This window comes from Podarcis erhardii (assembly GCF_964252035.2).
Source record: "Podarcis erhardii genome assembly, chromosome: 7".
Lineage (NCBI taxonomy): Eukaryota > Metazoa > Chordata > Lepidosauria > Squamata > Lacertidae > Podarcis > Podarcis erhardii.
The window spans coordinates 88,158,294-88,172,537 of NC_138511.1; the positions used below are offsets into that span (position 1 = coordinate 88,158,294).

General features: G+C 48.5%; 2 protein-coding genes across 13 annotated transcripts in view; both read left to right on the forward strand.

Moving 5' to 3' along the window:
* Positions 1-14,244, forward strand: part of LOC309345573 (uncharacterized protein) — a 19,291-nt gene continuing 5,047 nt past the window's right edge. Inside the window, exons 1-6 of one of the 12 annotated variants that reach the window (XM_081868687.1) lie at positions 1-142; positions 1,833-2,327; positions 2,502-2,583; positions 2,839-2,921; positions 3,354-3,480; positions 4,414-7,730. In XM_081868687.1, coding sequence (XP_081724813.1) covers positions 1,914-2,327; positions 2,502-2,583; positions 2,839-2,921; positions 3,354-3,480; positions 4,414-6,509 — 2,802 coding nt within the window. In that variant the 5' untranslated portion in view covers positions 1-142; positions 1,833-1,913 and the 3' untranslated portion in view covers positions 6,510-7,730. Of the gene's footprint in view, positions 143-1,832; positions 2,328-2,501; positions 2,584-2,838; positions 2,922-3,353; positions 3,481-4,407; positions 7,731-13,105; positions 13,173-13,407; positions 13,491-14,244 lie in introns of those variants that run through there. The other 11 variants (XM_081868686.1, XM_081868691.1, XM_081868689.1 and 8 more) reach the window with 11 other exon arrangements.
* The window catches only part of LOC309345645 (uncharacterized protein), a 26,573-nt gene continuing 23,212 nt past the window's right edge, over positions 10,884-14,244 (forward strand). The window contains exon 1 of the mRNA XM_081868888.1: positions 10,884-11,557. The gene's annotated coding sequence lies outside the window, so the exon portion shown is untranslated. The remainder of the gene's footprint in view (positions 11,558-14,244) is intronic.

Here is a 14,244-nt window from a genome sequence, read left to right on the forward strand (position 1 = left end):
AGAGGACAGGAAATAAAGGGGGGGGGATGCGGTCCTCCCGAGCAAAAGCCTTTCCCACTTTCCCAGCTTCCTCCCTGCAAGAGGGGGAAGGTGGCTTTCGTCTCCTCTGCAGGAGCTGCCTCAGTTTCCCTTCAGGGACCTGGTGAGTTTTCTCTCTTTTCTGCCTTTTCTGGGGAGAAGTGGGGCGGGTCCCTGGGGAGCCTGCTCAGCTCCTGCAGGGGGATCCCCAAGCCAGGGATAAGAGGTTCTGCCCCCCTTCCTCTCTGCAAAACCAGGGAGGCTGCAAGTAGCAGGAGGTCTGCAACTCTCGTCTTCCTTTGCATCAAGACACGGCTAGCTCCTTTGAGGAGGGGGGGGGTGTCACTGAGCCAGGAAGAAAAGGGCATGCAAAGGAACCCCCATGGGATAGAGGAAACAGTCACGTTCATTAACCCAGGTGGCAGCCAGACGGACACATTTGGAGGTAGAAATAAATGAAGTCCTACGTTGCAGTGTGCAGTTAATAATAATAATTTATTTGTACCCCGCCCATCTGGCTGGATCTCCCCAGCCCCTCTGGGCGGCTTCCAACAAAGATTAAAAATACATTAAAATGTCACACATTAAAAACTTCCCTGAGCAGGACTACCTTCAGATGTCTTCTAAATGTCAGGTAGTTGTTTATCTCTTTGACATCTGATGGGTGGGTGTTTCACAGGGCAGGCGCCACTACCGAGAAGGCCCTCTGCCTGGTTCCCTGTAGCTTTGCCACTCGCAGTGAGGAAACCACCAGAAGGCCCTTGGAGCTGGACCTCAGCATCTGGGCAGAACAATGGGGGTGGAGACACTCCTTCAGGTATACTAACCCATGGAACTACCATCCACACGAGGAAGGGATGGCCACCAAGCCAGATGGCTTGAGAAGAGAATGAGGCCAATTCAGGGAGGAGCAGAGGGCTAGCGGTGGCTCCTGGCCCCACAGTTGGAGGCAGCCATGCTTCTGAATGCCAGCTGCTGGGAAAGGCAGGGGGAGAGAGTTATCCCTGGGCTCCAGCCCTGCTGGTGGGCTTCCCAGAAGAGGCCCCAGGTTGGCCTCAATCAGAACAGGAGGCTGGCCTGTCTTCACCCAAAAGGTTAGCATAGCCCAACCTGGTGATAACAGAATAAAGGATGCGAGGAGGGAGCTGCATGGACTGGGTAGGTACAGAGGAATGGTGAGGGGAACCAGCTGGGAACCTACAAGGGAAGGCGGTCTGGGCCAGGGGAGGGGTTTGGGGACAATGATGAGTCGTCAGAGGGAGAAGCCTGGGAGGAGGAGGTATCTGAAGCTGAAGAGGTAACAGGGCTTAGTGAGCGAGGGGAATCTGTGGCAGAGAGCAATCTAGATGCAGAGGCAGCAGATTCAGATGAGGGAGGCCAAGATGTAGGGATGATTCAAGCCCTGCCCACAAGTTATTTGGCCCCACCCACTTGGCTCTCAGGTTGACCAGGTAAAGATCTGGCCCTCAGAATAAAGAAAGAGGGACCCACCCCAGGAGTCTGGAGAATGTGGGAGATTGCAAGTGATGGAACTTGAGGCAGAAGCAGGAAAGAAATGTGCCCTGACATTTGGGGGTGGGAGGGACCCCCACTATAGCCATGGGTCCCAGTTACACTTAGTACAGATGACTCACTCATCAATTTTGACTTCCTTCCTTCCTTCTTCCTTTATTTTTTAAAGAAAGCTCAGTCTGAGTTGTGGTGCAGTGCAGCCCTTGTTCCCAGCAAGACTCATCCACGCTTGCCCAGGGAACATTTCTATTCACCTGAAAGTGTATCAGTTTTATAATGGAAAAAATGTATTTGCTTTTTAGGATTTGCTAAAAGCTCTCATTAGGACAGACAGAACTTGGCAAAAGACATAGGGACTTCTTTCGATTTCGTGGAGAACAGAGATGGATGAGCAAGACTCAGCTGGGTGTGGGGCAGGAAGAGGCCATTCCATCCAAACTCTTAGCTATGGCGGAATCTGGAGAAAGTGTGTCCAAAGGATCCTGGGTGAGGAGGACACCCTCCGCTCAGATGTGCAGAGCCAGCAGCTCGGGCGGCTTTGCTACCAGGAGGCCAAAGGACCCCGAGAGGTTTGCAACCGACTCTACCACCTTTGCCGTCAGTGGCTGAAACCAGAAACCCACACAAAAGCTGAGATGCTGGACCTGGTGATCTTGGAGCAGTTCCTGGCTGTCCTTCCAGCAGAGATGGAGAGATGGGTGAGGGAATGTGGAGCGGAGACCAGTTCCCAGGCGGTGGCCCTGGCTGAAGGTTTCCTCCTGAGTCAGGCAGAGGAGAGAAAGCAAGCAGAGCAGCAGGTGAGAGAGACTTTCCTCTGGATACTCCCAAGGGGCTCCGAACATGAGGGAGAGCATCCCCCAATGCTCTACTAATTTTTTTGAAAAGGATGATATCTGATACCCCTAAAGTGTTTGTGTCCTTTGCCATTCGAGTTCCAATCTAATTCTTTTGATTGCTTGTTGCTCTTGCAGGGGAAGGATCAGTTTCCAGAAATGGGTCTGGATTCTTCTGAGGTAGAGAGACCTCCGTTCGACTCCAGAGTAAGGCCACTGGGTAAGGAGGAAGGAGTTATTTCTCCCCCGTTTTATCTCATGTTGTGGATTTTGAAACTAATCTGTGAATTATTCTCATCTTTTGGTGGAGGTCACAGGGGGCCAAGAGTCCAGCAAAAGGGAGATGTATTTTAGCAGATCTAATATGTGAAATGGTTACTAATGTCCACATTTACTTGGCTACTCTTACTTTTTGGAAGGCCCACCTATAGTTTTCCTTCTGAGTGAAGCATGCACTTACCTTTTTCTCTCGTAGGAGACAGAACGATGCCAGCAAGACCTGTTTGTCCATCTTTTCTTGGTGGCGAAGGGGAAGCTGCCCCTGTGGAACCCGAGCAGGTAGGAGGAAGGAGCCATGTGGGGAGAGAGGATGTCATGGACGTGTTGGACACAGAGGAAAGGTGGGAGGAACCGCCAAGGAAAGAAGGGTTGAATGCTAAAATAGGCTTCTAGGCAGTTTACACACCACACCAAACAGTGGCCAGGATTCACCCCATCAGTCGCACAATGGGGCTTTCCACCTCTCATCCCCCCGGTCATTGCCCCCCTGTGCACCTTGAAGTTGTCTATAGGGCATCAGGAGGGTCCTCCCCACCTGGCAAGAACAGCACACAGGGAAAGAAGGAAGGGGATCCTTCCATGTGGCAAATGGGGATGTGTCCATAATGAAATGTGCAGAAGAAGAATCCCATTAAAACATAACATCAGAGCAAAGTGTAACAGTTGACCTTGATGTTGTCTAAGAGGACAACCTTTTTCCTTTTCTTTTAGGGTCCATTGTGCTTTGAAGATGTAGCTGTCCATTTCACAGACGGGGAGTGGGCGTTGATGGATCCTGACCAGAGAGCTCTGCACAAGGAAGTCATGGAGGAGAATCGTGGGATGTTGGACTCTCTCGGTAAGGCTTCCTCTTGGATTATTCTATCTGCTTTGAAATTCCAGGCATATCTCTATGGGTGGAGCCTCTGAATTTTCGATGGGGCTCAACAGCACCACCCACAGCCCCTGGGATTATAACACTGCCACAGAAAACATTGGATGGAAGAGTATTGACTGCTTTCCCTGTGACTATTCCTCCAGTTCTGCCTTTTCAAAGCATAAAACCCAGCCAGGTGGGCGGGTTATAAACAATAAAATTATTACAATTATCATCATCATCATCATCATCATCATGCCTACCCCCCTCCAAGATGGCTCCCCTTTTGCTCTTGAAGGGCTGGCCTGTCTGCAGCCCCACAGCCTCCCATCAGGGCCCCTTCACCAGGGGCAGCAGCACAAGAAGGGCCTCAGGAAAGCAGCCATGACTCCAGCAGGGCTGGGAACCATCTGGCCAGATTTGGGGGAGGAAGAGAAGGAAGGCTGACCCCTCTCCTTCCCCTCATAGGGCCAGGGCCACCAGAGGCGTAGGGTGCTGAGCAGGGGGAAAGGAGCTCAGCTGAAGAGCCTCTGGGGGAGATCAGATACCCCTCCGTATTTTTCCCAGGCTCCTCTAAACTGCACAAGGCCTTCTTAAATGTAAGCTTCTAAGGGATTCAGGAAGTTCAAGTAGCTTCTGTCAGATTTTTTGTTTCAGTTCTTGCTTCTTTCTGCCCTTGGTTGACTAAAGAGATGAGTGACATACGAGATGACAAAGATCCCATTATTGAGCCAAACAAAATCCATCCCAGAAAATAACCAGGCTTTTTGAATCTCAGGCAGTGAACCCTGCAGGAAGACCTCACATCTAAGTCCCTTCATTTCTTCCTGGGTCACAAGCATTAATTAGCACTGCTTCATAATTGGGGGTTCCATTGCTTCCTGAGACTCCAATCTGTTTCTCTCTCAGTTGCAGGTGGTGATGAACTGGAGCTGAAGAACGAGGGAGATGACAACAAAAGCCACAGAGTAGAGAAGTCATATCCATATTCAGAGTGCAGAGGGAGATTCAGTCAGAGTTCCCATTCTACTTCAAATCAAATAAATCCCCTTCCGAAGAAACCCTATCAGTGCTTGGAATGTGGAAAGAGCTTTAGTCACAGAAACAAGTTCACTGTCCATCAGAGAATTCATACAGGGGAGAAACCCTTTCATTGCCAAGAGTGTGGAAAGAGCTTCAGTCAAAAGGGCAGTTTAACTACCCACCAGAGAATTCATACAGGGGAGAAACCTTATCACTGTTTGGAATGTGGAAAAAGCTTTAGTCAACAAGGTCAGCTTACTGTACATCAAAGAATTCATACAGGGGAGAAACCTTATCAGTGCTTGGAATGTGGAAAGAGCTTCACCTGGAAAATGAGTCTCGTTTCCCATCAAATAATTCATACTGGAGATAAACCCTATCACTGCTTGGAATGTGGAAAGAGATTCAGAATAAAAAGCCATCTCACTGTTCATCAGAGAAGTCATACAGGGGAGAAACCTTATCAGTGCTTGGAATGTGGAAAGAGATTCAGAATAAAAAGCCAGATCACTGTTCATCAGAGAATTCATACAGGGGAGAAACCTTATCAATGCCTGCAATGTGGAAAGAGCTTCAGTCAGAGCAGCCAGCTCACTTCCCATCACAGAATTCATTCCGGGGCGAAACCATATCAGTGCTTGGAATGTGGCAAGAATTTCACTTGGAAAATAAGTTTCACTGCCCATCAAAGAATTCATACTGGAAATAAACCCAGTGACTGTTTGGAATGTGGAAAAAGCTTCAGTCACCAAGGCCATCTTACTGTACATCAAAGAATTCATACGGGGGAGAAACCTTATCACTGCTTGGAATGTGGAAGAAGCTTCAGTCAACAAGGCCAACTTACTTTACATCATAGAATCCATACAGGAGAGAAACCGTATCAGTGCTTGGAATGTGGAAAGAGCTTCAGTCAGAGCAGCCAACTCACTTCCCATCACAGAATTCATTCCGGGGTGAAACCATATCAGTGCTTAGATTGTGGAAAGAGCTTCACTTGGAAAATAAATTTAATTTCCCATCAAAGAATTCATACTGGAGATAAACCCTATCATTGCTTAGAATGTGGAAAAAGCTTCAGTCACCAAGGCCAGCTTATTGTACATCAAAGAATTCATACAGGGGAGAAACCCTATCAGTGCTTGGAATGTGGAAAGAGATTCAGAATAAAAAGCCAACTCACTGTCCACCAGAGAAGTCATACAGGGGAGAAACCCTATCAGTGCCAAGAGTGTGGAAAGAGATTCAGTAGCAGAAGCTACTTTACTGTCCATCAGAGAATTCATACAGGGGGGAAACCCTATCAGTGCTTGGAATGTGGAAAGAAATTCAGAATAAAAAGCCATCTCACTGTCCATCAGAGAAGTCATACTGGGGAGAAACCCTATCAGTGCTTGGAATGTGGCAAGAGCTTCGTTCGAAGTGGCCACCTCATGGACCATCAAACAATTCATACAGGAGTGACACCCCATCAGTGCAAAGAGTGTGGCAAGAGATTCAGCAGCAGAAGCCAGTTTACTGTCCATCAGAGAATTCATACAGGGGGAAAAACCCATCAGTGCTTGGAATGCGGAAAGAGCTTTGTTCGAAGAGGCCACCTCATGGCCCATAAAACAATTCATACAGGAGAGACACCCCACCGGTGCTTGGAATGTGGCAAGGCCTTCAGAAGAAAGGGCAGCTTAACTTCCCATCAGAGAATTCATAAAGGGGAAAAACCTTATCAGTGCTGGGAATGTGGAAAGAGCTTCAGGGAGAGAAACAAGCTCACTGTCCACCAGAGAATTCATACAGGGGAGAAACCCTATCAGTGCCAGGAGTGTGGAAAGAGCTTCAGTCAAAAGGGCAGTTTAACTTCCCATCAGAGAATTCATACAGGGGAGAAACCTTATCACTGCTTGGAATGTGGAAAGAAATTCATTGTGAAGGCCAAACTCACGATCCATCAAAGAATTCACAGTGAGGTGAAACTATTTCAGTGCCAATAATGTGGAAAGAGCTTCAGTCACAGGGCCCATCTCCCTTCCCATCAAAGAACTCACATTGATGGCAAATTATAGTAGTGGCTGTATACAGATTTAATTTCAGGAGACTTTTGTTTGTATGAGGTGTGGATTGTAGCTGGGTTCTTTGCCTCACCTGTTGCCCCCTAGTTATTTCTGCTACGTACCCAGAACTGTGACTTGTAAGTTCTTGGCCAAGGTGCTTAATGCCTTCTTCACAGTTTCTCTTGGCAGATCAAGAAGAGCAGGTGACAGCAAAGGTTGCAAGGTTTTTAGCTGGGAGAATTAGAATAAGAGGCACTATTTGACTATTGACTCAAAACCCTACAATGTATTTTATATAACGGACTTTTAATTTTTATTCTTTGTATATCGTATTGTTGTTTTATTGGTATGCCCAGAGGCTGACGCAAATAAAGATCTATTCATTCATTGAATATTTTCTTCATGTCATGCCTGGGGTGAGGGATAAGAGTGATTTGGCGACACTGATGAGGTTGCTGTCCACGCTGAGCTTTCCTAGGAAGGACTTGGTGTAAAAATTGTGATAGCTGATTGAATATTGGATATTATAGATTTTCATTCTGTTTGAAGTGTCCTAGTACTTATTGCATTTTGCCTTTTCAATAGAATATATTAGGCATGATTTTTGTATGCCTGCATTTTGTAATCCCCATGCCACCCTCCTGCACTGTGTAAAGCTGTGATATGTACATTGCCTACCGCTTCCAGCCTTATCTGAGCCTAGAAGGGCAGGTGATGTTTGGAGAAATAGGGAGGAGTTGAGCTAGCATCCGTGTGAGAACTCACATATCTCCTCAAAGGTCTTTGGCATCTATTGGTACCAGGGAAGTCAGATATGGGATTGAATTTTCAACAGTCCCATGGAAGTCCTGGTTGTCATGGGCATGGTGTCAAAGTGAGACATGTGAGACCCAAATGACCTGGGTACTCTGGGACACCTCAAGGTAATTTCAGAGGAGTCGATATCCGCATGAAGGCACGCATCCTGTAACTTTTCTTGGTGCAAGTGGAAGAGTGTTGTGGCATTTTATGAGTCTTTGTGTGCTGTGTATATAATCTTCTAATATGCCTCCTGGCACCCTTTTCGAACTAGCCGTTCTGCTGAACAACTGGTTAGCAGGGCTGTCCTATTGCAATAGTTTGAATAAACCAGGTCCTTGCAGGATGCTGAGATTGCTCTCATTCTTTTGGTTCTGAGTTTTTGTTTCAGGTATTCCCTCCACTGGATCACGAACCTGTGATATAGAAGCAAATTCTGATCACACGGGCAATTCACATACTTTATATTTTCCTTTCTTCTGTGAGAAGCTTAAGTCAAGGATTCCCTTTCTGCTGTCCTCTGATCACTCACAATGGGCATATGCCAAGAGGAAAGAATTGTATCCATGAGGAAGCAGAGTTCTTGGTTCATCTTACCCCAAAGGGAGCAAGAGATGGACAAGTTTGTTTGCTTTAGGATCCTCCAGGGTATCCCTTCAAAGATGGAAGGAAGAAGATGAAGGGAAGAGCTAAGGGCAGAAATGCGTTTAAGAGGGAATAGAATCTCATTGCATTGTTTCAATAAAATGTTGCATCCCAGGTACAAAGTTTCCATCCTCATTTCCGTTCCGTAGCTGATTGTTAGGCAGGAGAAGAAAGGTAGTGACATCTAAAGGATACTAGACAAATAAAGCTTATTTGATATACAGCGGAACCTCGGTTTTTTAGCTTCTTTGAACCTGAATGTTTCGGATTTCAAATGCCGAAAACCTGGAAGTAATTGCTTCTGTTTTCGAACGCGCCTTGGACGTTGAACATTTTCCGCTGCATTTTTTCCCATTTTTTCCTTTGCGCCTGAGTTTTTGAATGTCTTCCGGAAAGGATTGTAGTTCTACATGGTGATACAAATAGTTATATGTAAGTATATCTTGAACTTCCACATATCACATGAAGGGTTGCCTTTATTTGGGAAAATGTTGTTGTTGTTTTTAGTCATTTAGTCGTGTCCGACTCTTTGTGACCCCATGGACCAGAGCACGCCAGGCACTCCTGTCTTCCACTGCCTCCCACAGTTTGGCCAAACTCATGCTGGTAGCTTCAAGAACATTGTCCAACCACCTCATCCTCTGTCGTCCCCTTCTCCTTGGGCCCTCCATCTTTCCCAACATCAGGTTCTTTTCCAGGGAGTCTTCTCTTCTCATGAGGTGGCCAAAGTATTGGAGCCTCAGCTTCACGATCTGTCCTTCCAGTGAGCACTCAGGGCTAATTTCCTTAAGAATGGATGTGTTTGATCTTCTTGCAGTCCATGGGACTCTCAAGAGTCTCCTCCAACACCATAATTCAAAAGCATCAATTCTTCGGCGATCAGCCTTCTTGATGGTCCAGCTTTCACTTCCATACATCACTACTGAGAAAACCATGGCTTTAACTATACGGACCTTTGTTGGCAAGGTGATGTCTCTGCTTTTTAAGATGCTATCTAGGTATACCATCGCCTTTCTCCCAAAGAGCAGGTGTCTTTTAATTTCTTGACTGCTGTCACCATCTGCACCATCAGGGAGCCCAAGAAAGTAAAATCTCTCACTGCCTCCATTTCTTCCCCTTCTATTTGCCAGGAGGTGATGGGACCAGTGGCCATGATCTTCGTTTTTTTGATGTTGAGCTTCAGACCATATTTTGCGCTCTCCTCTTTCACCCTCATTAAAAGGTTCTTTAATTCCTCTTCACTTTCTCCCATCAGGGTTGTATCATCTGCATATCTGAGGTTGTTGATATTTCTTCCGGCGATCTTAATTCCAGCTAGGGATTCATCCAGCCCAGCCTTTCGCATGATGAATTCTGCATATAAGTTAAATAAGCGGGGAGACAAAATACAGCCTTGTCGTACTCCTTTCCCAATTTTGAACCAATCAGTTGTTCCATATCCAGTTCTAACTGTAGCTTCTTGTCCTGCATAGAGATGAGGTGATCAGGCACTCCCATTTCTTTAAGAACTTGCCATAGTTTGCTGTGGTCGACACACTCAAAGGCTTTTGCATAGTCAATGAAGCAGAAGTAGATTTGTTTCTGGAACTCTCTAGCTTTCTCCATAATCCAGCGCATGTTTGCAACTTGGTGTCTGGTTCCTCTGCCTCTTCTAAATCCAGCTTGCACTTCTGGGAGTTCTTGGTCCACATACTGCTTAAGCCTGCCTTGTAGAATTTTAAGCATAACCTGGCTAGGGTGTGAAATGAGTGCAAAATATTTGGGAAAATAGGAAATATTAAAAGGAAAGTGCCTTACTGTAGTGCCTCAGGTTACAAACACCTCAGGTTACAAACACTTCAGCTTACAGACTCCACTAACGTAGAAGTAGTACATCGGGTTAAGAACTTTACCTCAGGATCAGAACAGAAATCGCAGGGCGGCAGCGGGAGGCCCCATTAGCTATGTTAGTGGCACCTCAGGTTACGAACAGACCTCCAGAACGGATTAAGTTCTTAACCAGAGGTACCACTGTATTAGGAAGAAAAAACTAAGAGAGAAACGCCGAAGGAAATGGGGTTGGGAAGAGGCTGGTGGGGTTTTAAGGCAGTGTTTGGCCTCAGAGTTCAGGTCTCGGTCCTTTCAAGGTGCTGGTGGCATCAAAATGAGAGCCAGGCTGGGGGCGAGGAAAAGGCCCGCCAGGAGGATGTCCTTGCAGGACCTTTCCTGCTCCTCCTGCTCCTGTTTCCGAGGGCGGGAGCAGCTCAGGGTCCCCCAAATAAGGCCCCCCCCCTCCGAGTGCAGGCCATGCCGGCTTTGCAGAGGGAGAGAGGGGGGAGTGGGTGCGCCCGGGAAGATGGGGGAGTCCCCAGGGGGCGGGGCAGCCAGGAGGGTCCCCCAAGAAGAGAGAGAAGGGGGCCTGGGGGGCTCCGCTTTGCAAGGGCTCCAAGGAACAGCGTAGAAGGCCAGCCATGGGGACCAGAGAGTCACCCTGCTTGGGGACCCCCAAAGTCATCTAGCCCAACCGCCTGCCGCGCAGGAATCTCTTGCCAACCAGGGGCTGGAACCCAAGACCCTGAGATCCAAGGGACTCATGTTCTACCAACTGAGCTCCCCTGCCGTATTCGGGTATATTTCTGCAATCCGCGTGGCTCCTCCTAAGCTTCTCAGGGAGAGAAAATGTGAGCTTGGTTTGCTCCACCTTGCAAGGGTTAAAAGGAAATGAGCTGCATTCCTAGAGAGGACAGGAAATAAAGGAGGGACCGGTCCTCCTGAACAAAAGCCCCTCCCGCTCCCTGCAAGAGGGGGAAGGTGGTTTTCGTCTCCTCTGCAGGAGCTGCCTCAGTTTCCCTTCAGGGACCTGGTGAGTTTTCTGCCTTTTCTGGGGAGAAGTGGGGCGGGTCCCTGGGGAGCCTGCTCAGCTCCTGCAGGGGGATCCCCAAGCCAGGGATAAGAGGTTCTGCCCCCCTTCCTCTCTGCAAAACCAGGGAGGCTGCAAGTAGCAGGAGGTCTGCAACTCTCTTCTTCCTTCGCATCAAGACGCCGCATGCTCCTTTGGGGAGGGGGGGCCTTGAGTCAGGAAGAAAAGGGCATGCAAAGGAACCCCGATGGGATTGAGGAAACAGCCACGTTCATTAACGCAGGTGGCAGCCAGATGGACACATTTGGAGGTAGAACTAAAACCTTGGCCTCTATGATAAACAAAGTCCTTCCTTGTCACAATGCACACTTAGACCCATGGAACTCCCATCCACAGGAGGAAGGGATGGCCACCAAGCCAGATGGCTTGAGAAGAGGATGAGGCCAATTCAGGGAGGAGCAGAGGGCTAGTGGTGGCTCCTGGCCCCACAGTTGGAGGCAGCCATGCTTCTGAATGCCAGCTGCTGGGAAGTGCAGGGGGAGAGAGTTATCCCTGGGCTCCAGCCCTGCTGGTGGGCTTCCCAGAAGAGGCCCCAGGTTGGCCTCAGTCAGAACAGGAGGCTGGACTGTCTTCACCCAAAAGGTTAGCACAGCCCAACCTGGTGATAACAGAATAAAGGATGCAAGGAGGGAGCTGCATGGACTGGGTGGGCAGAGAGGAATGGTGAGGGGAACCAGCTGGGGAACCCGCATGGGAAGGCGGCTCTGGGCCAGGGGAGGGGTTTGGGGGCAATGAAGAGTGGTCAGAGGGACGAAGAGGTGTCTGAAGAGGTAACGGGGCTTAGTGAGCAGGAGGAATCTGTGGCAGAGAGCAATCTAGATCCAGAGGCAGGAGATTCAGATGAGGGAGGCCAAGAGGTAGAGATGATTCTGGCTGGTGAAGAGGAATAGGGGTCTCCCCTCCTCCTGCAACAAGCTCCCCCCCCCCCAATCATCATAATCAGTTACTTCATGTTCACCCAAAATTCCCATGGCAGATTAAAACAGTAAATCACAATATTAGGCAGACTATAAAAATATTAGTCACAGAAAGAAGGCAAATCCTATATCTCTCTTTTTTTAACAATGTCGTTTGGCCCCCCACACAAGTTATTTGGTCCCACCCACCTGTTCTTTGGCCAGGTGTAGCTCTGGTCCTCAGGTGGGTAGCCAGGTAAAGATCTGGCCCTCAGAATAAAGAAAGAGGGACCCACCGCAGGAGTCTTGAGAATGTGGGAGATTGCAAGTGCTGGAACATGAGGCAGAATCAGAAATGTGCCCTGATATTTGGGGGTGGGAGGGACCTCCACTATTGCCTTGGGTCCAGATAACTCACTCATCCATTTTGACTTTTTCCTTCTTCTTCCTTTCTTCCTTTATTTTTTAAAGAAAGCCCAGTCTGAGTTGTGGTGCAGTCCAGCCCTGGTTCCCAGCAAGACCCATCCACGCTTGCCCGGGGAATATTTCTATTTACCTGACTGTGTATCAGATTTCCCGGTATATCAGAAAAATATATTTGCTTTTTAGGATTTGCTAAAACCTCTCATTAGTTCATACATAATTTGGCAGAAGACGTAGGGACTTCTTTCGATTTCTTGGAGGTGTCCTGAGAACAGAGATGGATGAGCAAGACTCAGCTGGGCGTGGAGCAGGAAGAGGCCATTCCATCCAAACTCTTAGCCATGGAGGAATCTGGGGGAAGTCTGTCCAAAGGATCCTGGGTGAGGAGGACACCCTCCACTCAGATGTGCAGAGCCAGCAGCTTGGGCGGCTTTGCAACCAGGAGGCCGAAGGACCCCGAGAGGTTTGCACCCGACTCTACCACCTTTGCCATCAGTGGCTGAAACCAGAAACCCACACAAAAGCTGAGATGCTGGACCTGGTGATCTTGGAGCAGTTCCTGGCTGTCCTTCCAGCAGAGATGGAGAGATGGGTGAGGGAATGTGGAGCGGAGACCAGTTCCCAGGCGGTGGCCCTGGCTGAAGGTTTCCTCCTGAGTCAGGCAGAGGAGAGAAAGCAGGCAGAGCTGCAGGTGAGAGAGACTTTCCTCTGGATACTTCCAAGGGGCTCCGAACATGAGGGAGAGTATCCCCCAATTCTCTACTTATTTGCCCATCCTTTTTTTGAAAAGGATGATATCTGATACCCCTAAATGTTTGTGTCCTTTGCCATTCAAGTTCCAATCTAATTCTTTTGATTGCTTGTTGCTCCAGGTTCCAGAAATGGGTCTGGATTCTTCTGAGGTAGAGAGAACTCCGTTGGACTCCAGAGAGAGGCCCCTGGGTAAGGAGGAAGGAGTTTTTTCTCCATTTAATCACTTGTTGTGGATTATTCTTATCTTTTGGTGGAGGAGGTCACAGGGAGCCAATAGCTCAGAGGAGGGGAGATGTATTTTAGCACAACTAAAATGTGAAATGGTTACTAACGTCCACGTTTACATGGTTACTCTTACTTTTTGGAAGGCCCACCTATAGTTTTCCTTCTGAGTGAAGCATGCACTTACCTTTTTCTCTTGTAGGAGACAGAACGATGGCCGCAAGACCTGTTTCTCCATCTTTTTTTGGTGGCGAAGGGGAAGCTGCCCCTGTGGAACCAAAGCAGGTAGGAGGAAGGAGCCATGTGGGGAGAGAGGATGTCATGGACGGGTTGGACATCCATTCCAGTCCAGCTTCCGCGCTGGTCATGGGACCAAGACGGCTCTGGTTGCCCTAACAGATGATCTTCGTAGACAGCTGGATCGAGGCAGGTCGGGGCTGCTGATTCTTCTAGATCTCTCAGTAGCTTTTGACATGTTCGATCACGAACTCCTGGACCACCGCCTTGCCGACATGGGGATCCAGGGCACAGTCCTTCAATGGCTGCGCTCGTTTCTCTCCGGTTGGGGACAGAGGGTGGCGCTTGGGGAAGAATTGTCATTGGTGTGTGGAGTGCCTCAGGGTGCGATTCTCTCCCCGATGCTTTTTAATATCTTTATGCGCCCCCTTGCCCAGCTTGTCTGGAGTTTTGGGCTGGGTTGCCATCAGTATGCCGATGACACCCAACTCTATCTGTTGATGGATGGCCATCCTGACTCGGCCCCAGACACACTGATCAGATGCTTGGAAGCTGTGGCTGGATAGTTACGTGGGAGCCGGTTGAAGTTAAATCCTTCGAAGATAGAGGTCCTCTGGCTGGGACGGGACAATATGGGATTGAGGGGGCAACTCCCATCTCTTGCGGGGGTGCAATTAGTGCCAGCATCGTCCATCAAGAGTTTGGGTGTAATCTTCGATACCTCCCTCTCCATGGAGGCGCAGATTGCAGCTATTACAAAGGCAGCATTTTTTCATCTCCGCCAAGCTAAGCAGTTGGCTCC